The following is a 24,486-nucleotide window of genomic DNA, read 5'->3' as shown; positions in this document are numbered from 1 at the left end:
AATAGCACCAGACCTGCAGAATATGATATGAACGGCTGTTCTCACAGTTTACAGTGACAACACAGAAAAAGAACTGTGGATTAAGCTGGACAGAACAAAGGTGTGCGCTGAGCGGCTGCCAGGAATCAAACAGAGGCACGCTCGTTTATTCGTCGTCCTTTTTGTACCCTTGCCACCAAGGGCGCAGAAATGCAGAAATCATTTAGCAGTGCCGTGCGGTGATACACACATCCTCCGACGGGAAGCAAAACAGTCGCTCCAGGTCGATGAGTAGATATCGCCATTAGATTACACCGTCAAAGAGCACATTTAATACGATGTCGATAAGAGGGCTAGGCGCTTATGTATTTTTTTAAGGCCCAAAGGCATGCAGTACTTTCCCAGGGCTGTCGGGAAGGGCCCAAAGCTAACCGCGTGCAGTGTTTCCAGAAGAGTGGGTGGACGGCGTTCCAGGCGAGCGTTTCCGTACTATCTCAAGGAAAGAAACTCCGCATGACTTGATAAGAGGTGTTTTTCACCGATAATATATATAATCAACAATATATTGCATCAATGCATACGGTCAGTGCCACTTGTGGTGAATGCCATTCTGCTTCGCAAGGTACTGGAACCATTGTTGTACCCGCTATCCGAAAAAGGTAGCGCAATACCGATACGCGCTACCTGAGCAAAAAGTAACGAAATCTCGATAGCGTTACTCGTACCTAAAAGTAGCGGAATACCGCTACCGTTACCCGTAAAAAGTAACGCGATACTTCATGCGCTACCTTTTAGGAAAGAAACAAAGGCTATCGTTGATGACGTACTTCGGAAGTCTTAGAATAATAAAATTAAATAATATTTCAAAAGAATAAATAGTAAAATAAAATAATATCCCAAAATAATAAATCGACGTCCAGTGGAGGTTACATGTAGGTAGCCTTTAGGCTATAATTTAGAAAACCGTTTTACAGATTTACTAAAGCCGTTTTGGTCAACATCCTGCATATCTTTTTCTCTTGCTCTAAAGCAAATAAAGCACAAAGCAAGCCTACCGATAAAGGCTCAACAGCTTTGTCACAAAATGAACTCAGATTGCCCGGAACGAGAAGTTAGTAAACAAACAATGGTGTGATTTTTAAAATTGGACGATGACTTCCTTGACGCACAGATAAAGGTTTCCCACCGAGGCGCATAGTAGACATCTGAACACCACGCTACCGTTTTCATTCTCCTCCTTATACTCAAAGATACTTGCTGTAGCAGGCCATGGTCCCTCCATTGTAGCGGACAGGAAATGATAACAGTTAAGCACCTAAGCGTACGTAGTGCACGTAGTGCAATGTCATGTGGAATGTCATGACTCATAGCTAGCGGGGACGGCTCCAGAATGCAGTGGGAGTGACGTTAGTTTGCAGACAACTCCGACCATACACCGAATCTTCAAGAAGGTTAATCCCAAATAGGGAACACGTGGAGGACACAGCCTCTTTGTAAGATAACGGCCTCTGTGCCCTCCTCCGGTCTCCCCAGCATGAGTTGTGATATTGGGCAGCTTGTTCGAAGGCAGGCAGAGTGGAGGCTTGATGATAGGCCGAAGTCGAGTTGTCACGAACCCGAGCTCAGAAAATAGCTGTAGCGCTCAAAGATTGCTCAACCGCAAATTTGTAACGGAAGTACTTCTTTCATTAGCAGTTTAAAAAAGTAGCGCGGTCTCTACTCCGCTACCGAAAAAACTAACGGATACGGTACGTACAACACTGACTGGAAAACACGAAGAAAACGCAACGTCCAGTTAGCATCTTCAATCTGTTGAAGCGACGAATAAGATGTTGTACGGACTAACACAAACGTTGTCGTACTTTCAACCTTTCCATCGAGAAATAAAAAATAGAACACAATGAAACACGTTTAACACTTCCTGGGATAACCATTTAAAAGATGGAGAAACCGGTGTTCCCATTCCACTCGGATCATTCTAAATTTTACCAACAGCATGTCGAGCGAGTTGACCCATCCCGCTCGTTGGTGGGAGCCAAGGTCGTGCTGAGGACTGGGAGGTGGTGGGTTCGTATCCTACCTCCGGCTTTGTTGTCTGAGGTTTTCCCTGGGTTTTCCGAAGACATTCCAGACGAATTTCGGGACAGTTACAACGGATGTCGGCCCAGGACGTATATTAACCACCCTGTCCGCTACTCCTTCTTGCTGACCTCTCTCAATCTGTCTACGTCTGTACACCGCTCAAAGTCACAATTGCTTCGCGGCACTACCACGGAACTAAAAAAAATACCTAAATTCGTCAAGATGGGTCTCGTCACCACCCTTAGGTTGCGTTCACACGGGCAACTTTGTCCAGCAACTCGAACCAACGTCTTATGAGCAACTTCGAGACCGCGTTCACACGTAGCAACTCTGTAGCTCCACCCACAAGCAACCTTATGGCAATTAAAGAATGTGGGTTTGAATCGAACAGATGGTGTCTTTTCTTTGGCTGCTGTATATCAAATTTCAGACAGTTTATTACGCCAAAAGTTCATCGCTATCTTAAAAAAATTGACGAAATTACAACACGCTGTCGGGAGTCACGTGGCAATGATCCCCTCACTGATTTGTCGGTGCGCGAGCAACTTGTCAAGATTTCGGTCGAGGAGCTATTCCGAGCAACTTTAGTTGCTGGAGATTGCCGCTGTCGGCCGAATGCCAGCAACTCTAAAATTGCTCATATAGTTGCTGGAAAAAGTTGCCCCGTCTGAACGTTGCCTTACCAACTGCTGTATCTTTCGCAGGTGCCCCCAGAAAGCCGAATTCAGCTTCTATAAAGTGCTGAAAAGCTGAAGTACTGAAACGTGCTGAATGCTTCAAAACCCCCAAAACCAGGAGAAAAGGAGGGCCACTGAATCCCTCAGGACAGGTTTCACACTAAGGTTTTCCTCGTCCGTGTTTTTCACGGGTGAAAAACGGACACATTAAAGTCTACGGTGTTATTCACACCCGCAGGTTTGTTGACGAACCGTGCGTGCGTCCCGAGAAACTCTCGGCGTGTCCTGTTCTGGCCCCGTTTTTCAGGCACTCGGCTCACCGTGCAGGTGCGCCCTTCCTCGTCCGTGTGCATCCTTATATACTGGTAAAAATAGGACATAAATGAAAAAGGGGAATAGAGTTTTCTTTGACGTAGGCCAGCCTCAAGGGCCTTACAAGACAGGCGAGACACCATTTTCTGCTGTTTCTGTAAAATTGTAAGGTCCGTCTCTTTGGCCTGCCGTTTCACCATCTTGTGAATTCAGGCAATGACTTGCAGACCTTCATACTGTGTCATTTTTGCTTGTTGTGGCTGTGGCAAACGATTTACAAGAAATGTTGCAAGCAGGGAACGTTTTCTATTGCGGTTTTTTGTCAACACGGAAGCAAAAATATAACTTGTACATGTAAAAATAAGAATATACCAGCTCCCGCGGCATATGGTTAGGATGCCCGGTTTCGACGCCGGAACTGGGAGGTGACGCGCGTCCGATTTCCGCACCGGCTTTGCTGTCTGAGGTTTTCCCTGGGTTTTCCGGCAGACTTTCCACACGGATGTCGGCATAGGCGCAGACTGCGCGGCGGATTCGGGGCTTGAGTCCCCCTCCTCAGCTACCCAGTTTAACACAACAAAACCTTTATTATTATTTTAAAAAACAAATATCCACTTCATTTCTTATTACGTCTCCAAATGAACCGCCTCTTTCAGACTTCCTTCATGTCACTGCATGCACTCTTGCTCGCATACCGTGAACGGCCAGAAAGAAATGAAAAATTTAGGGCGATGACTATGCGAGGGAAATGCGTTAACATTAATCCCCCCCCGTTTTGTCCCTCCACAATGATCCCGTCTTGCCAGGTACATACTACATTTTTTTACACTTATGTTAGTGTAAGAAGGGTGCATCTTGCAATATACACACAGGTCACACCCATATTACACCTCTTCGAGGCTGACCCTTTCATAGATTGGTGTGAATTAGGTGCACATCTACATTGGTGTGTTAAGGGCGTGGTAAGTGTGTAATAAGGGTGCAATGGTTTAAGGGTGTTTTGCCTTATTGTAAAATGTTTAACATTGTCGTGGTATACGAATGGTGGGTGCACTGAGTCTTAATTTTCCCTTATACCAAAACCAGTAAGAAACACAAAGGTTATCTTGATGGTGAGTTGATACACCAAGCATTCCTTACTTCAATGTTTTTTCGTGTATATAATCAAAGGAAACTTAGACAGCTCACCTTCGTTTTGACTGGAATGCCAGCAGGGCTATCGAATTTGCAGACGCACGCAAGACAGGCAATGTATATAGTACCTGTTTCCTCTTAGAAAGGAAATGCCTTTCAAAGTGACCTTTTGGTTCGTCATCCCATTTATGTGATGTTTCAAATTTATCTCTAAATTTAAGCGCGTATATCCTTATCAGTATATGAGACCCGTATATTGGCCCAATATGGCACCAGATTGGAATTGCTATATTGGGACAACAGAATGCATTACGTGTTCATGTTATGCATTTACTTTGGTTGATATGCAAGATACACTCAATATGGAAACAAAGCGGCACACATTACGCCGTTGCTTAAGGTGTTGATCTACATCAAAAATTATACCAGTCAGAGTATCGTCCAATTACCAGTGTAGACCAACAAGCAGCACACCCGCTAAGTAGATGTCACATCCTTTCAGAGGTAATGTGGGTGTACCATAACTCACACCCTTTTAAGTGTAAAAGTTTGGAGGTGTTGTGAAATACACTCTGAGAGGTGGGTGTATTTCATTACCCCCACCTTGTTGGGTGTAGCTTCTACATTCGAAAGGGTGTGAGATATGACGCACCCAGCTGACACCAAAAAGGGTCTGAAAAGTCTAGTGTGTATGACATAAACCCACACTCTCAGAAAAAAGGGTGTGAAAAGGTGGTAACTCTGGTGGTTACCACCCTAGCAGACATGCGCTCTGATGGCTAAAATCGAAAAGGGTGTAACAGCTCAAGTTACCACCACAACAGCAGGGAGCTGTAAGCAGGAATTCCTTTGTGAATGGTGCAGTGGGTTGCATCGAGAAGCGGACAACTGAGAAGTGTTTCGAGATTTGCTGAGTGGCGATGCATGACATTCGTCTCCACATTGTCACAAAATGCCGTAATTTTAACAGGCATTTACCTTTAGGCGGATATAACAATGCAAAACAACGCGGAACAGAGCGCCACATTGCAGCCTGTCCGTGCGTCTCTGCAGCCGAGACTCGGGTGGGGGTGGGGGATATACATTTATTAGAGGGAACCGAGACTGGTCTAAACGCTTTCAAATCAAGGTGGCTGATTTATGCCATTTAAGCGTCTATGTTCTTACATTACATTTTATTTCAGCGGCACAGTCTGCCTTTTTCTGAGTAAGCTAATTCCAAATCTCATCTAAATCATCATGTCAATATATCGTCTCAGATTACGTGCCTTTCTTCCAGGGTCTTCAAGGGTAACGTTCAAGGGCCGTAGTGTGTACAACAGCATATTTTGCTGGTTTGAAAGATGTTTTCAGCCTGTGCTGCTGTTGCTCTGACACTATATATATATATAACGGCATTCCTATATGTTTTATGCGGCAATGTTGATGTAGTGTGCAGCAGTATAGTGATCATGCGAATTTTTACCTAACTCGTGCTCAATATTTTTGTTCTTACTTCCACATAAATCTGTCGTCCGCGTGCCCTTAATATAGGTATGTTTTTGGTTTGATATTTGATATTCCCTTATGTTTTATTCGCTACTGTTGGTATGGCCTGCAGTAGTATAGGGATCATGCAAAATCTTACCTAACTCGTGCTGTATTAAGGATGCTGGGGTAGCCAGTTTGACTTCGTCGAAACTCACATCCCCATTTTTTTCTTTATTCACATCACATCACATCGCATCGTGCTCAATATTTTTGTTCTTACTTCCAGATAAATCTGTCATACGCGTGCCCTCCCTATAGATATGTTTTTGATCAACAAAAGATTGCAGCCAAAACAATTGAACTGGACCACTATTTTCCATTATTTTTCAACTGAATGGTATTCCTATCACAACCCACGGCACTCTGCATATCCACTTCGTATGTACGACGGATAGAACTCATTGTCTTATGCAACGCATTTTGGCCATCTTGGATCCTCTCGTCCATGCATGGTGGGTGCATGACAATGGAGATACAGGATGGACAGAAACAAATACCGTTGTCGCCCGCTGCATGAAATAGATGTGGGTACGTACGGTAAATCCTAGACAGCTATACCGCATCCTGCTGTCTAACAGCTTTCCATGTTCGGATATTTTTCTTGTGTAATGTTCAGAATGCTTTACTGTTCGGACACTTTAATTACTATCATGCATGCACTAACCATGCAGGATAAATTTTATAGTAAAAATGTCTGAAAATGAACAGCTGTTAGATTACATGATGTAGCCCAGTTTTCCCACTTGCACAGAATGCTGTAATTTTCGTAGCTCCTGGTCCCTGTCGTACTCCCACGATATGCGACTATTAGTGTAGCTGCTTCAGTTCTCAATATCTTACATTGTCCATCATTTTGCCCTACAACAAGAGTTGTACTGTGCACCGTACAACATAGAAATGTATTGTTGAGTTATATTATTAAGCGTACAACGCCTTCTTTATTGAACTATATTGCGACTATTTATGATAGTGTTCAGTTATTTTCGTACGCGACAGAGTTTTCTGTTGATCTATACTGTCCACAAGATGACATAAAGAGTTTGTCATGGAACATATCTCTGTCTGTCTGTGTCTTAATGCTGTGCTAGATGACATATTGTTAGCTAGGTGACATTACTGTGAATAGTACTTATTGCCTAATATGCTACAGCCATTCATAGAAGTACAGTGCTGGGCAAACGTTCACGGAACCCTGCACCAGTGTATTCCTTCCTTAAAGTGAGACGCTAAATAGGACTGGATAGACTTACAGATGGGTGGCTGGGTAAGCGAGGTCCAGTCACATGTCTGCTAGTGGGACCAGTTCCATTCGCTGCTGTCGTGTCATTTTTTTTTTCTAGGAAATACACATGTGCGGTGTTCCGTAAAACTTCTTCAGCTCGGTACTTTCCTCCCTAGAGGAGGCATGGTTACCTGCTGCATGTGGAAACGTTACTCCCTTGGCATAGTGTACAACTTTACACCCGCCACTAGAGGAGTAATGTTGCAACCTTTTTGGCATAACATATGCGACAAACCGGTTACCTCGTAAAAGGTATAACTGCTCCTCCCTTTTTTCTGAGAGTGCAGTACAACCAGCAATACAACAGCATTCCCTTGCGTCACCGTGAGGCATTGTTTCGGCGGTACTTTGAGGTACATCGTGGTCACTGTGCCCTGTAGGGTGGAACTACAAGTGTCACGGAAAGACTTCACCGCGGCGCTTTGTCATTATTTCACGGCAAGTCCCACTTGAAACATTTCGTTGTTAACTCACTAGTATACCCGTGCCACATAAATGGGCTGCACTACCACTCGCATGTTCACCGTGGCACTACCGTGTCTAAAAATGTTTTCCTATGTTTTTTCGTGGCCTACAACTAACGCGTAGTCGACCCGGTTGTGGTGGAGGTCTCTGAAGGACCGTGGTTTAAATGAGCAGTCTGCCTCCCTGATAGCCGACCCTGATGACGGTTGGAGCCAGATATGTTTACTGTTTCGAACAATGTGTATCCTCTTCGGGAAGTTGTTGGATGTAACGACATACTGAGTAGGACATTCCACACGCTTCAACGTCCAGTCGTGCCGTGCTTCTGGGGCATTTGGTACGAGTACCAATACGGGTACGCCTCATTTTCCGCATTTTCAGTCAATATGGGGTGCACACGGGCAATATGGGTCTCATATTGCCGACATCTTCCGCATTGCTGGCTCAAGCTTGGGAATATGGGTCACATGTTGCCGTTTGAACCAATAGAGGGAAAATCCTGGGAAAACGGGTCCCATATTGGACCCGTATCGCCAACACGCAGCCAATGTGGGCCCAATATTGTGTGCTGCCTCGGCTGTAACTAAAGATGTTCCCTGCTTGCAACATTTCTTGTCGCAAATCACTTGTCACAGGCAAAAATGACGCGGTATGCCCATTCATGGGCATTTATCATCGCAACGTAAAGTGGTTATTGTTTTGGATGCGGTATGAAGATCTGAGAGTTATAGCACGGTCCCTTCATAGCTATCAAGGGACCGTGGTTATAGCTTGAAATCACCGAATGGCGAAACGGCAAGTCAAAAAGACGGACAGAATAGCAGAAACTGGCGTCTCGCCTATCTTGCAAGGCCGCAGTCCTGGAGGGTAGCCTACGTCAAAGAACACTCTCTTCCTCTTCTGAATAGCGAACATGTGCATAGTGAATAGCGAACTTGCGAGTAGAGCACATGAGAAGTATTTTTTTTGGGGGGGGGGGGAGAATTTATGTTAGGAGTAGCAGAACAAATCGGGAGACGAGTTAAATTTCTCCTCTCTTTTTCCCTTACAAACAAACAAACAAACAAACCCTCTTCCTCTCCTTCATTTATCTCTTGCTTTTATCAGTATCAGGATGCACACGGACGAGGAATTCGGTTGTGTAAAAGGGCGCACCTGCACGACGAGCCGAGTGCAAGAAAAAACGGCCCAGAATAGGACACGCCGAGAGTTTCTCGACACGCGGATACATAGTCCGTGAACAAACACTCTCAACTTGGCTCTTATTCACGTTAACAACTTTACTTGAGATGATGAATGGGGAGCTTTGCCTCCAGGAGCGATAATCTACCTCACTGCTGGTAGTGATGTAGTGAACCAAATAATGAGCCGCTTCACAATAAGGATATAAGTCGTATGGTGTTCAAAAATGTCAAAAGAGCTTTGAGGGCAGACCGTTGGTGGACTGGATTTGGCCAGGGACCAAGCAATTTTGAGAGACAGAGGAGGCGAGAGACCAGCTGGTTCGCGCTTGTGCATGTGTGAATAGCACCACAGAATTTAATGCGCCCGTTGCTAACCACGTCACAAATGGTCGAATATGGAGGGTACGCTACCAAAGTTGCGCGTTTTTGCCTTACCACCACTCACTAAATGCGTGTTAGGAAGTATGTCCGAGACTTTACAACCACGTGTTTCATACGAATGGAAAGAGCCTTTAAAGACGAGCAGAACGATGTCACTCATGTGAACTTTCTGGTATTTGCAGAAAAGCAGTTACGCGCCGAAAAAGTGCGATTTTTTGCAAATGAGGCGACTTTGCGATGTTTTATGTTGACATCTGCAAAGCCTAGAACCTCAAAGAGGGAGCAAACAGTACAGAAGCACATAAGCAATAAGTTTGAAAAACATTGACTGCATAGCGTTCACGGTAACGAAGATACGAGGCATGAAAATTGTGAGGAAGCGCAGTGCTCGAAATGGTCATTCTTGAAGATTTTTGTTAAAGCAACTATAATATATTTTCAGCCATGTTCTCCGCCAATGTACTTCCTAAGCACTAGGCTTCAATGTATATTGGAACGGAAAAAAATCTGAGAGGTCGACCGGACAACCCTGCCTGACTCGGCATGAAATCACTCTACAGGCTAATCAACAAATTGAGAGACATACGTCCTTTTGTTTTCCTTTTCCATTTCCCGAGCGGATGACATCATTAATGGTACTGGAGAATGCACGGTATTTTACACCATCGATCTCTGCAAGGGCGTTTGGCAGATGCCCTTAACTGAAGACAGAAAACTTTACACGGCTTCCGTTAATTCTTTTGACCTGCACGAATATAACTGAGAGCCGTTTGGATGAAAAAAAAAACTCATCGGCCTGGTTTCAGAAACTCATGACATCAGTGCGAGAGCCATATATTGAAAAATTTGTACGCGTCTATATTAACGGCATAGTGATCTATTCCCCCTCATCAGATTAACACAGCGCCCATCTGATGCACGATCTTCAGCTACTACGCCAAACCAACCTTCAGACAAACCCTAAGGAGAACATATTGCTTCAGTCCAGTGTGGTTTACCGAGGCATCATTTTCGACGACCCGACAAGTACTACGAAGCACGAGTCCACACAGAGAATTCAGCGCCTCCGAAAGACGACTGACACGCATTTCTTGAGAGTATTCCTCTTCCAAACAACAAACAAACAAATTGTACACTGTTGCCACATCATCTGTCTGCTTACCTGAAGGAGAGGCTAGCAAGGTGGATTTTCGAAATACAACACCTCGACGTGGAGGTGCATAATAAATCCGGAAAACACACGCTCGGCGCTGATGTGTTATCTCGCCTAGCCACAGAAAGGCACGTCGTGAATTTCGTGCCGATATCCGTTTCTGGGAACCCAAGCAGCACAATGTATTGAAAGTCGAGTACAGTAGGGGTGGACGGTATGTGTCTTATGAATGTTCTTTAGTTTCACGAGTCTGTTCAAGACGTTCCACCAACCCGTCCACCCCTATTGCACTCGACTTTCAGTGCATTGTGCTGATTGGGAAGGGAGAGAGGTTGTCGAAGAGAAAAATTGTCGATTTGAAGCCCCAGAAAAGCTTCGACCGAAGATTTTGTACTTGTACCACGACAGCCCCGAACCGGGCGGACACGATGGTGTATGACGCACGTACCGAAATATATCCAAACGCTTCACTTGATCAAGATGAAACAGGATGACACCCAATATGTACAGTCATGCGAGAGGTGCCAGACGTACGAAATCAAGTGCCACCCACAGACACACGAAATGACACTACCAGAACACTCTAACTCTGACGAACTCTAGCGTCGCCTCTGAAGTGGCCCACTTTAACTTGGCTGAACTTAAAACGAAATGCGAAGGTGTCAGAGCAGCACAGTCACTTCGTCTGGCCATCGATGAGTGTACACGCGTGGTTGCTAACAGACCGGGTCGTGATCAGCAGTATCCGCGAGTAATCGATCCCAGTTCACATTATTGCAACTATGCCAGTAAACGGTTATCATTGCCAGCAGTCAATTTCGTTATTGATATAGCTCCCACAATGCCTACAGCGTCATCGCACTTATGGAGAGAGAGAGAGAGAGAGAGAGAGAGAGAGAGATGTTTGCGAACACCAAGGTACCTGTCTGCGACAATGGACCTGAGATTACTGCCGACGCCTCTAGGCAGTGCGTACGACAGAAGGGTATCCCCTACACCGGAAAGGCCCCTACCATGCAGAGGCAAAGCAGAACGAGCGACACGGGATATAGGGTTCTTCGACAGAAGTGAAAGAGCGCAGACAAGCTGGTGCATACTCAGGGCTGGAACCGGAGACACAGAAGAACAAAAGAAATCTTCTCTGACACAGCAGCTGTTTATTATGAACCGAACGCTTATATCCCCAAAAACCTCCGAAGTGGCGAAAGGGGTATGAGCGAGGGACCACTCAAACAGTTTCCGCCCGTGGTCACCTCCCAAGATTCCAACAACAACCGTTTCCATTTGCTCCTTTCTGTACGCAGATTGTGACTGTGTCACTGTGTGTCACTGAAAATAGGCTGACAGCCATTACACTCCCGAAGGTGGCCCACAAGTTCACTGGAAACGTGCTAACGTGCTTTTCGGTGCTAAGCATGTGTTCTCTAAGACGCTCATTGATACAGCGACCCGGTTGAACAACGTAACAAAAACCACATTTAGGGTTGCCGGTATCACACCGGCAGGGCCGGTTAATTGCTCGCTCTGCCGGTTGCCGGTAGAAAGCTGATACCGGCAGCTTTTGCCGGTATTTGTGGCTCACCACCTTGAGCTTTTTCGGTGTTATCCCTTCAACATTCCACTACAGCTTGTGGAGCACAGACCCAACCGCGCGATCACCAGTCGTTTTCTTAGTCCTTTATTACTCAGAGGGGCCAAGAGCAGTGGTTGTGCAAAGCTGTTGGTGGTTGTGTCGAGCCAGCTAGGACTTAGGCCGTATACAACCATCATTGGATCCCCGCCTGCAAGTTTGCGTCGATGCGTTTTTCAAAGTGAGTGGCAATCCAGTCCGGTTGCTCCAATGCAATCTAGCAATATTTATAGCAATTTCTGACATCAATAATCCAGCCCCAGACAGGAACTTATGTGTCCTCGTATTTGAGCGAGCAAGCACTGCCTTTCTCTCTGTGTGCCGGTCCACCACCTCACCCACTTGCCCTTTCCCAGGAGCCTTTCCCTCTACTCCACCTCCTCTCCACCAGCCGGCATTTTTTACAGTGAAAGGTGGCAACCCTAACCACATTCCAAAGGAATGGAGTATACGACGTTCTCCTTACAGCACACAAAAGGGCTTTTATGGGTGACCAGAGAACCGGCCTTCACAGAACTACAAGGCGACGACCTGCTCAGTTTGAAAGTGTTTGAGAATACAGTTCTAATTCCAAAGTTTCTTGCGACAGCCAGTATATTGTGGGAGGTCGAATGATAATAGGGAATGACGACAGTTGTCATCCGCTTGTCAACATTGTCATGTGGTGTGGAAGAAGACCAGGAAAATCGTAGTATTTCTAAGGTGGCTCGAGAAAAAAACCATATGAAAATCATAACCACCTTGGAGCAATCTATTACACTGCTTTTCTAAGTCAGAAGTTATATAATGGATACAGCTTTTTGTTGTGGCCCTCAACAACGAAGACACAATACCATTTTTTTACAATTTTGGAATGGGAACTGGATATTAAGGACTTTGGATATTAAGGACCTTTATTACTTGATTAACGTTCCCCTTTTGCTTAAACAGATTTGCAACCTCATCCATGATTAGCTTGTGGCCTTTCAAAATACTGTAGGTATTTCTGGTGCCACTTTTTTAGCCGTTCATGTACTTACAATGCACGATTGTTATCCGGCAAAACAACCGTTTCATTCAAGCTAATGGTGTGTGCATTGGGTCCTGCTGTGACCTAAGGTGCTAAGCAGTGAACTGCGTTTCAGCTCGTGCATCGGTGTTTTTAGCCCATGCTGCGCGTGCACGCACGTGCCACGCAATGAAGCAGTCTCTGTGAAAAACATAGTGCGCGTTGCGAGGCGGACCGGCGTCGCTGTCCGAAGGATGTGAGGATAAATGTTGTCAGTGGAACATTCTTGAGAACTGTTGTGGGCTACAATTCAGTGAATCGGTATTCAAAAATGCAGTAGTGCGCATCACGCCGCGCATATACGGAACACTACGATCGGACCCGTTCCAAATCTACACGGCCACGATAGCTATGCGCGCGCTTCTCCTGCTGCCTCATTGGATGCCGCCTATCTTTGCCTCCCGGGGATCCCATTCGTTGCAGCCAAAGATGGCTCTGCTTTCATTGCGTTCTTCTTCTAAACGGTAGCGCTGTGTGAACTAATTTTGCTTGCAATGCACTAATGGAAACACGGACTTTCATTTGAGAGCAAGTTGTTTTTGCATTTTAGTGCCCCTTTAATGCTCATGCTTTCGCTATACAGTTGTTTATCATTCAATGCAATGACGGTGCCACTTGTATCAGACGTTACGTTGAGGACATGATTGTAATATTTCATCCTCATTCCCTATCCGTTGATAATCTTATCAGCGTTGTTTGTTTGTTTGTTTGTAACGAAAAAAAAATTATAAATCAACGTTGTCATTTCTTCCGCGCCTGAGTTTCAGTTTACCGTGGAAAAACCCACCTCATGGATGCTTAACATTTCTTGATCTCACACTGATATCCGTAGATGGTCTCTGCGGGCGGTATGGCAAAGGCTCCCATATACCAGTTCCCATTCCAACGCTATACTTGACACACGGAGCAGTGGTGTAACCGTGGCGCTTCTCCATTGCCTGCGTGATACCGGTCTCCTCAGCAGCCTGTGCCATCGTGTGTGGGACGCCGAAAGACCTCTGACCGCTCATCGCCTTACTCTTAACTACCCCTGGAGTATTCGCACTAAGGAATTATTTAACAAGGAATAGCAAGCCGTTCTTTCTGGCTGACTTTTCCTGACAAAATAAATAGATTCCCCCTCCCCCAAATTGTGAAAAATGGTGTTGTGTCTTCGTTGTTGAGAGCTGCCACCACAAATAGCTCTATCCATCGTATAACTTCTAGCTTAGAAAAGCAGTGTAATAGGTTGCTCCAAGCTGGTTATGATCTCCATATGATATGGCTATGAGTTTCATCGCCGGGTGCGATACTCACCCCATTGCTGGTTGTGATGGGGGGAAAGGAATAATGAGCCCCTTCACAATAAGGATCGAAGTCCTGTGGTGTCCAGAAAGGTGAAGAGAGCCTTGAAGGCAGAGCGTTGGTGTGCTGGATGTGGCCAGGGACCAAGCAATTTTGTGACAGAGAGTGGGCGGGAGTCTAGCTCGTTGAGGAATGCGGAGAGTACGGTTCTGGAAGCTTGGTAGTGTTGGCAATGGAGAAGAATGTGCTCTAGATCTTCAACAGCACCGCAGTGGCTGCAGTGGGGAGAGCCAACTTGTCTCAAGCGGTATATAGCGCCACTGTGCTGCGAAGGCCACGTCGAGGCGCATTCGATGAACGCAAACCTCCGCGAGCCTCTTGAAAGTTCGAAGTTCGTCAATCCATTAAACCCCAAGCTTCGACGTCGAACTTCGCAGTTTGAAAGAGGCTTGCGACATCTCTAGCAATATCCTTTTACTGCAACTGTTGATTGAAAGGACACATACTTTGTGATACGTAAAGCAAGATAGCTGCTCTCCAGGAAACAGCCGTATAGGTGCGGCCTACGCTACTGTTCAGACACAGTCTTCAAGCTTATATTTGTTGAAGCAAATTAATTGTATTAATTATTGTACTTTCTTGATTGATTGATTTCTATATTGTATTTATTACTTTAAGTATAATTTTGAGGAACATTGCCCATCACTGGCTAGGGGAAGCCTTGGAGCCTCGAAGCCTGTCCCACAGTGAATATCTCACAATGAACATTGTGAAATTATATGCTATGATGAGAATGCACTTCCTCGTGAAGGGCATTAACCGTTCTCGCAGAGAGCGGAGCAAAAAGCAGAAACTTTCAAAGGCGTCTCCAGTGAGTACACTGAAGACGGGCGCCTTTTAAGGTGTAATTTTTCTAATTTCATAATGGATTATGGTTATGCACGACTTTTTTCTGCTCGCATATTGCCCGTTCTCCAAATATTCACTCATTAAAAATCTCAACACTGTTGAACAGTATTGTTGACACTTACACTTGCTCGAGAAGAGGTAGCGATGCATATATGCATTAGCACGGACCTACGACATCCAAGACATAATGAAAGCAAGATTTGCGCTGCAACCTGATCTTTTGTAATGCTATCTTAATTTTGTAAAATATCATCCTGAAAGTACAACGTTAGTTGTTACAGTGTACACTTATGTGAGCATTCACACTCGTGTACAGATGTTTTTGGTTTTTATTGTGTGCATACGTATGTACATATATATCATGATTGATGAGTGGACTAAACAGGTTGTTTCTATTGCTGTGTATAATAAATGTTGTTTTGTCATTGCCAGGTTGAAATTTGGAAGTGTGTCTTCACTGACTGATAGGAAACTTTATACATCGAGGAACAAAACAAAAAGTAAAGATGAGCAAAGAAAAATAACCTGATAATAGGAAGAGATACCATTCCTCCGCAAAACTTCTCGGCCACACGGGCGAAAACGGCCCGTTCAGCAGACGCGCTTCGGGAGCGTTCGGGAGAATCTTCGCATACATCCAGTGCCATGTATGCCAAAGGGAGTTTGGCCATTAATGGGACCTGCTTATACCTGAGGCTCCACCCACTTTTTCAGGTATCTAGCCAATCACAGGTCGAAATACAGTTGTCTATTATTACATCCATCCAGTACTTATACCTCACACTTATTTGCTGGGCGCTACCATTTTGGAGAAAATTGATGGATTTGGATTGAAACGGATATGACTGGTGACAGACCAAAACGACGGATTTTACGCCCACTTTTATCAACGCCATCTGCACGGAGAGAGACATGTTGGAAAGGCTCAGAATTGCGGAAATGGTTGCTGGCAGAAGTGATTGGCCAGGATGGCGGTACAACCGCTTCTTCGTAGCAGACGACAGCCGGTATGAAGTTTTATATCACGTAATGTAAGTACATTGAATCAAAAAGGAGCAAAGATGTATGCGTAAATAAAATGGACTTATATAATGCAAAATCCTACGTATAGGGGTCATCCTTCTTGCTTTTCGTGGTATCGCGATCTTAATTAGGCCTAACGTTAGCGGCGAAACATCCGATTTTCACGTAAATAATGATGGCGGCAGCGAAAGTTGAAGCTGATTTTGCACATGCGTACATGAGGATACATACTCACACTATGAAATTAAAGTAGTGTGTGAAAATGTTTTGTCACCAAATCTCCGCTTCGCCGTTCCAAGCACCATCCTCCATTCTGGAAAAAATTTGGTGTCATGGCAGCTCCAATAGAAAACGGTAACCAATAAAATGCGCCTAAGTTTGATTGACAGGTCGAGCCTCTTTTTTGGGCTCCTCCTAATGGCCAGACTCCCTTTGGCATACAGGGCACTGCATACATCCGTGTTGGCGCGCCACCTGACGGTGTCTTCCGCGAACAGGCCGCCCCGGCTGAGGCGCCCCTCACACCAGACAATATTCATCTAGCCACCATATTATCGCGTCCTACTTTGGCTGGCATCGCACTCTCCCTCTCCCGTTTTCAAGAACTGTCACTTTTTTTACTATCACTCTGTGGGCTGGGTTTGGAATATTCTTTCGTCGGACTGAGAGCGATTGCGCTCAAAAAGTCGTCGCGTTCGGTGCTACGAAAAGCATGATGTTCGTTGAATATCACTGTCAATTACCATGAACCTGAGTGAATTCGGCACGCTCTTCATATTGTTGGGGTAAAAAAGTTACCTTTACTTGGCAAATTTCCGAGTTCAGTTCGCAAATATTTACATAATTAAGCTTACGATACACGACATCCACATCAGGAGTTGGCAAAAACCTAGTAAGAACAAATGCCGTTGACCGCATGATTCTAGGTGGCGTAGTTTTTTTTTATTATAATTCAATGACACGTTTTCTGGGACACCCTGTATACCTGCTGCGTTTAGTGTGAATCGGACTGTGTGTTTAGTGTGAATCACTCACAGAGAGGCGGACGCAGCCAGTAAATGTGTAATTTGACCAAAGCACTGAGTACAAAAAGCACTTTTATGCACATTGAGAGTAGCTGCGCCGCCATTGTGCGACCGAGAAAGAGAGAGAAAAAACATCGCGCCATAACTGCCGACGCAGAAACGAGGGACGCGTCTCGAAGATTCCAGTATATTGCGTTACATAAGGATGGAATGAGTAAATGTTATTAACATAGCCTAATAAACTTGATATTTGAAAAACCGACATTTAGCGGACTATTCCAGTGTCCGATTTTTAATAATAGCTAGCGGTAATGGTTCTTCTTTTAGCTCATTTACAGTTTTGCTTTTTTTTCTTTCTCTCTCTTCACGTGAGGGCTTCTGTATAGCGATTAGAAACCGTAACAGCGCATTCCTGCGAATTCCTATTAAAGCGCGCACGGTGGAAGCATTTATGTGTGACGCGACCAGCATAAATACAAATATTGATATGAAAATGCGGCTTGGTGACCTACGAAGTGTCTGAAATAAATTTGAGGACAAATGTTGAGTTCACCGCACTGACTACCAAATTTTTAATCTGCTATGGGGGCTGATTGACTCTGTAATAGAGACGGCGCATGTAGCACCAGCTTGAACGACGGTTTGACGAAATAATCCAACTAGTTTTCACAGTTCAGAATTTGTGTTATATCTTTTGTGGAATTGATTTCCCCGCAGTTCGAAACATCGTTGGCATAAATAACCGTTTTGTGCCACGAGTAAAGACTGCTGTTATGTTTCGTATCTATCGAAAGAGAATCTCACATAGAGGCGAACGCACTCAGTAAAAATGTTATTTGAATAAAGTGACTTAAAGATGCTCTTTTATGCACATTGAGATTGCCGACATCGTGCCTCCGAGAAAGAGAAAATGCATCCCATCCCATAACCACCACAACTTCCGACGCAGAAAGGAGACGTCTGTCTAAGGTTCTAGTACATCACGCGTTTCCAAAACCGTTGGTTTTGGTCCAATGGTTTTGACCAGTTTGGACCAGTATAGCTATTCCAGAAAGGAGGATGACCATAGAAGGATGTACGAACTGATGTGTGTGTGTCTGTGTGTACGAAGTGATAAACAAATGGAGACAGAAAACAGTAATATGGGGGAGAAAGATACGCCATTGGTGGTCACGCAGTGGCTTCGGCCAATGCCAATCTGGCGACTGAAGGGGGAGGGGGGTCCCCCCTCGCTAAGACTCCTGCTCCTCGCTCGACGCGTAAGTGTCGTCTGATGGAAGTAGGTACGTTTCTCGTGCGCATTGCAATTCCGTTTAGTTACACTCTTGCATTTAGTCGAAATCTATTCGGGTGACGTACACTATACACTGCATGCCAACCGTGTTTGTGGATACTTCGTTGTCTACAGCGAAGCAGACGCTGTCCGTTAATAACCATACTTCTGCAAACAGTGCCTCGGCAAGGTTCTAGGCAAGGCAATAGCCACACAGGGACAGGCTCCTGTACGCTTGGACACTTTGACAATTGCGTGTTTGTTGCGTGTCTACACTCTTGGATCTGGAGCATATGGTTCGCGATGGAGTTTTAATACGACTTGATGACTTTCCTGTTGGGGGAGGGAGGTCAGCAGTGTAAGTGTTGGTCATGGTGTTCCCTTTTTTATTTTTGCGTGACAAAATTATGCAGAATTATGTAGTGCGACTCAATGGAACCCCTGTATTTTGTGTACACTCTTAGGCGATATGGAGCATGAGTTCTGCGTAATCCGTTTTGTGTACGTTTTGCATTTACTATTTGCAGTTTCTTACTACCTGCCATTCTACCTTCAATAAATCCGAGTTGCACCAATTTGTTGTGTTCTTTCAATATATAATTCTGGAAAGATTGTTACATTGAAGCACGTACATCAAATGTGTGGGATTTAGGGTTCGTATCTTCAAGCAGAAGCTATCTTGGAGGGGATGTCCAAGTGGACGGCGTTAAGTCTCAAAACTAAAGCTAAACTGGCACTTGAAAACTCATTTATTGAGGCTCTAACGATTCACCGGTACGTAGAACCACATCACAGTGTACCTCATGTATTAGAAATTCATAACGAGGCTGCATTTCACAGTACAATATATTTCGTTAAATATGAAGACAGTGAACTAGTTGCATTTGGGGGATCTTTATTATTAGTGTTCACTTTTAATTTCAAACCATTGGGTGTATCACACCAGCACACTTGCTTTGTCGCTAAAATGTCGTTCGTTCAAGCCATGGAGGTTAGGTTAACGCGCGGATGAGTACGCCGCCGATCTGCGCTGAACGCCGCCGCCGGCCCAAAATGGACCCAACGCCTCCGCCGACAAAAACGGCATCGGCGAACATCTCTATGTGTAACTCTGTGCAATAGATCTGCTTGTCTCGGACTGGACGGCTTCGCGTCTCTATTGCTCGCCGCCGCTGTGGCTTGCTGCTCGACAAACGGTTCATGCAGTTGAGCCGTTTTTCTGTGAGGACGTTCTTATTCTACGTTCACACTGCAGCAGTGAACGCCGTGAAACCCATGAACGACGAAAATGCCTGTCAACATGTCACATTCACACAGTAATCCGTGAACCTTACGGAGGCCGCGAAGCCGTCAAAGGTAGCCACGCGAGAGCTGAGATTCCTTCTACCCTAGTAGCGACCGCCGGTTACTTGATATTTGCTACTATTTGCATTCAGTTGCTGCTCGACCTATAGGGGGGACCAGGAAATTGGTATTGTTTGGCAGAAACGGGACGAGGTGGAAGCTGATCAAGCAGACGAATATCGTGAGCATCGTGGTGCCACCTCAGTCGATGAGCACGGTGCGAGTATGAGCTCGCTTATGTCTCACAGTATACAATTTTTCGGTGGTCATCTTTTGATGGAAGTGCCTACATTGCACCTACAAGCAACTTACAGTTGAATGCACTCTAACTTCGAAGTCAGTCTATATATTCCAGACTATCTATTTATGCCAGCGAGCGAGCGCGATAGAAGGGGACGACCATGCAAATCCTGAAAAGCTACTGCTAGGAACTTCAGTAATGAACCTCGTTGTAGATGAAATAAAGACATTAGCAGATTGATGTCGTGTCAATAAGTGACTAGAAAAAGGCATAGCCTCTGTACAGCTATCTCTGAGCAGCTTTCTGAAGCTTTTGCTGAAGTTCGCCCGCAGGGTGCGCAGCTGAGAGTTATTACCAAAATCATGGATCGTTTTGCAAAAGCGGGGCGTCCGCTACGTAAGTAACCCTTATTTCCCGCACCGTTACTAGCAGAATTTCAAATTAATATGTTTTCATCGCTGTCTACGGCACATTCATACTGCAATTCCGCCTTAAATCCCTGAGTGCGCAAGGCGCACCGATGTAGCTAAGCTAAGTTATACCTAGGGTTCCGCGTTTTCGGTTTTAATCGAAAAACACCGAAAAACATACGCCGGGTAAATTTTCCCTCATTCGGTTTTAATTCGAAAACCGACGAATACTGATGGACATAGCAGGACATGATGGAGATAAATTGCTGCACCGGGCCAGCAAGTTGTTGATGCAGGTCAGAAAACCATACAGAAATACGATGGTTGTGAAAAATGTTCGTTTACTTTTTTGTTAGCCGTAAAGCGCCACGCAGCGAACAACGCCATGTTGAATGAGCGTCGTGCGGAAATTACATGGGGATTTCTATTCGCCGAAAACTGTCGGGTAAACCATGTACGCGCCAGGAAAAACATCGAAAAACGCCTATTTCGTGAAAATCTATAAACATCGAAAAACATACGCCGAATTCACCCAAAAATTAAAACCGAAAACGCTGAACCCTATATATATCCAACTCCTTGCAAAGCCGACACAGCACGGCACGATACATCAAAGTTGGGAACAACTTTAACGGAAGCGCAATCAAACATTCTACCAACATCTACCAAACCAGAACCAAAACTTCTACCAAAGCTTCTTGAGCTAAGCATTCATAAAACTACACTTGGACACCGACACACTCATCACAGTATTAAAATTTAGAAGTAACTACAAAGTAATAAATTAAATAGTAAAGTAGGAGCGCCAGCTCTCTACTCACGCATGCTCTATACAGCAAATTAGATATACGCTACCTATGTCCAGGTTGGCATGCTTTGACAGGTGAAAATTTAAAAAAAATGATGGTACGCACCCTCGGTAAAAGCTGTAGGTACGGCGGCTGCAAACAGCCACACAACTATAGCCTTCATTTCTTCGCTCACTCTCCACTCGCCAAATGTGCTTGCTTGCAACTTCGGTCCCTCTGCGTGTCTGACGATATCGCTGAGCCTTTAAAGGTGGCAGTCGTGGAAGGTGAACAACAGCGTAAAATTAAACGAAATCAGTTACGAACGTATATGTTCTATCCCTTGGTCTGTATTTCACAGGATGCAATCCGTCATGCACAACTGAAAAGATGAAATGGCAACAGCCATTGTATCGTCTGGATTTAGGAGAACGTGTGTGGATACGTGTATTACACCTGTCCGCTACGGTGTTACAGCAGTAGTACCAAACGAAACCTTCAGTTTAGGTTTGAGGATTTTGTGGGGATCAGAAAACTCGGTTGCTCCTTCGATTGCAAAACAGCAACGTAAGTGCAGTACCACCTGTTCAAATCGATGGGTTACTCAGGGTGACCCAAATACATGATAGTGACCGTGCTTCCGTGAACATGGCGAACACCACCTGAGCTACAGCGCTACCTGCGGCTTTCGAATCTAATATTTTCGGTCGGACGTTCTGCTGAGTGGAACTACGTGATGTAACAAGTGTCGGTATAAACAGCAATCTGGTTTGTACAGCGGAAGCATTGAACGGAAGCAACTGCCTTGTAGCAACGATACTGTGACAAGAACAGTCGTGCGCAGGTGCGCATGAGTCGGCGCGCACGCATCAGAAAATCATGGTCGTCGATGTCGCCCAAGCACAATGTCGGCACAGTTCCCTCTGAAGTCGGCGCAGGACGCACACTAATCCCCCTGTCCCCCACTCCTTCCTACTGTCCTCTCTCCGTCCGTCCATATCTGTACGCCGCTCATAGCCAGAGTTGCTTCGCGGCGCTAACACGCAATCAAAAAAAAAAAAAAAACTCAAAAGGACTGGATATTTGTCGAGAGTCAATGAATTTCGAGAAACGAAACAATTCCCATATCCGAAAGGGCATTGGATATGCACAAAGCTCTAGATAGGTGTTACCAGCAGATATAGGTGTTCAATTCCTGTCCTGTTTTAGTGAGGAATTTTTCCATGTTCAGACTCATGAAACCTGAACCTTGGTCAGAAATAACTGTCATGGGAATGCCGAAACTTGTGTTTATCTTTTCCTTGATAAACTGTGTAATGTGGGACGATGCTGTTGATTTGACAGCCTGTGTTACTACAAAACGTGCAGTGTTTGATCGACACATACAATTATATACTTGTTTCCATTTCCTGTGTCCGAATCACTGTGATCAAAAGGAAATGTTGTGAATGGTTGTGTGGGAATCGATCGAGGTTATGAGTATCCACGAGCTTTAATGTTTGTCTGTTCAAGCGCTGACAAGTCTTACAGCCCTGGACGTACTCCTTGTCGTCCGTATTAGTGGACACCAATACCAGTAGTACCAGTACCATTATACCAGTATTTACTTGGAATACCGCCTTTGCTCTTGAACATGTCCATGTGACGGTGTTTATCATGAAAGTTAAGCAATACCTCTTTCCTAAGAGATTATGGGTCCTTGTTTTTCTCAGTCCGTACCCTTAACTGGTTTTATGGCAGAGTATGCCATTTGACAACAGGAAAGTATTCCGCATGTTCTCTGCTTTGCGAGAAGAAATAGTGGGATTTTTGAAGACTTCAAAAATCTCCAATAAAAACGGATCGGATTGCTGATGAAATGGAAAGATGAGAATTCTCGGCTGTAGGAATTAGTGACACAACCATTGGTTGCGGGATTCGTGATAGAGATTCAACGACAACATTAGCTTTTCCCGAACGACGGTGTAGATTCAGAGGAAGTTCCTGAAGATCGAGAACCATGCCAGCAAATTTTCTATTGATTTGCTGTGCACTGGTCATTAAAGAAACCCGGTAGTTGTCTGTCAAAACACGTACGACAGGCAACCCGTAAACAAAAAATGCCAAATTTTTCTGTAAGTGCCCAATGAAGAAAAATGCATTCGCGCATGTTTGAATGCAGTTTTTCGTCTGCAGTATTGCTTGCTCTACTGGCGCATTCTACAACATACCCTTTACATTGTGTTTCTGTGACATGAACGCTCCTAGATGCATCTCCGAGGCGTCAACCTAGACATGCGTTTCCCTGTCAGGATCAAAATAAGCCAAAATAGGAGGCGATTTCAAGAGGGATTTGAGCTTACGAACAGCCTCAGTGTGAGTAGGTGTCCACTCTTACGTAATCTTCGCTTTTCCAGTGTTCTTGGACTCTTGCTTGTTTCGTAAGAGAAGTGATAGAGGTCGCGCAATTTCAGCAAAATATTTGATGAACTTGCGAAAGTAAGTATGAAGCAAAGCCCAAAAATTTATTTACGTTTGTAGTGTGTTTAGTGTATCGGGGTATTTATCGACAGCAGCTGACATCTCCGGATCTGGCAGCTTACCCTCATGAGATACAATGTAACCCAAAAACTTTGTGTGCCTGAATGAACTGACACTTAGTGATCTCGATTTTGAAGCCATAATTTTCCAGTATGGACACGGATTGGTCAAGAACATCGAGATGTTAGTCTATGGCGGAAGTGTAGATACAGATGCCATTAAAATACGCAATTACAACGTCCTTCCACTTAAGCGAGTGAAATGATTCATCCATCAATGTGTAAAAGTCGCCAATCCCGAGTGAATAGAGCCCTTATAGAAATTCAGAACATTTAGTGGAGCCGCCTTTAAGTGAGACCAAGAGTAAGTGACAATGCAGTTCGTAAACTTGAACTGTTTATTTACTATGCAAATCGCCATAACCAGCCCTGACTCAGAGTGCGCTATGGACTCAGCAGCAGTACTTGGTTCCGGTGATTGTTCCTTGGTTCCCCGGGTACTTCGGAAGCTGATGCTGAAGCTGGTTCTCTTTGATGCCTCGTTGCTGTCACCGCGAGCGTCTTCGCAAGTAGAAGGGAGAAGGCTGGTGTCTGAGTCCAAGGGGCTCCACATCGCAAGTCTAGGTTGGGGATGCCCGTGGACAGCTTCTTCGGATGTGAGCTGAACAAACCAAGGCGTCTTCCTCCACCGCGTCGTGAGACTATGACGCTGATTCTGTCGCCGCTTCCCTTTTTCCACCTCGCTCTCGGCCCCGGACCTTTTTGCAGGCTCTGCTAACAGCGGTCGGCATTGGCTCAACGGGTTCTCCTTTC

At 45.0% G+C, this 24,486-nt stretch overlaps 1 protein-coding gene across 1 annotated transcript in view; it reads right to left on the bottom strand.

The window, feature by feature from the left end:
• The window catches only part of LOC135385482 (neprilysin-1-like), a 191,083-nt gene extending 169,654 nt beyond the window's left edge, over positions 1–21,429 (bottom strand). The window contains exon 1 of the mRNA XM_064614821.1: positions 21,281–21,429. Within this exon, the coding sequence (XP_064470891.1) occupies positions 21,281–21,338 (58 nt within the window). The 5' untranslated portion in view covers positions 21,339–21,429. The remainder of the gene's footprint in view (positions 1–21,280) is intronic.
• Between the last annotated feature and the right edge of the window lie 3,057 nt (positions 21,430–24,486).

Source organism: Ornithodoros turicata, chromosome 2 (assembly GCF_037126465.1).
Source record: "Ornithodoros turicata isolate Travis chromosome 2, ASM3712646v1, whole genome shotgun sequence".
In the NCBI taxonomy this organism is placed as follows: Eukaryota; Metazoa; Arthropoda; class Arachnida; order Ixodida; family Argasidae; genus Ornithodoros; species Ornithodoros turicata.
The sequence above is the reverse complement of the archived record's forward strand: the minus strand, read 5'-3'. Positions and strand labels throughout refer to the sequence as shown.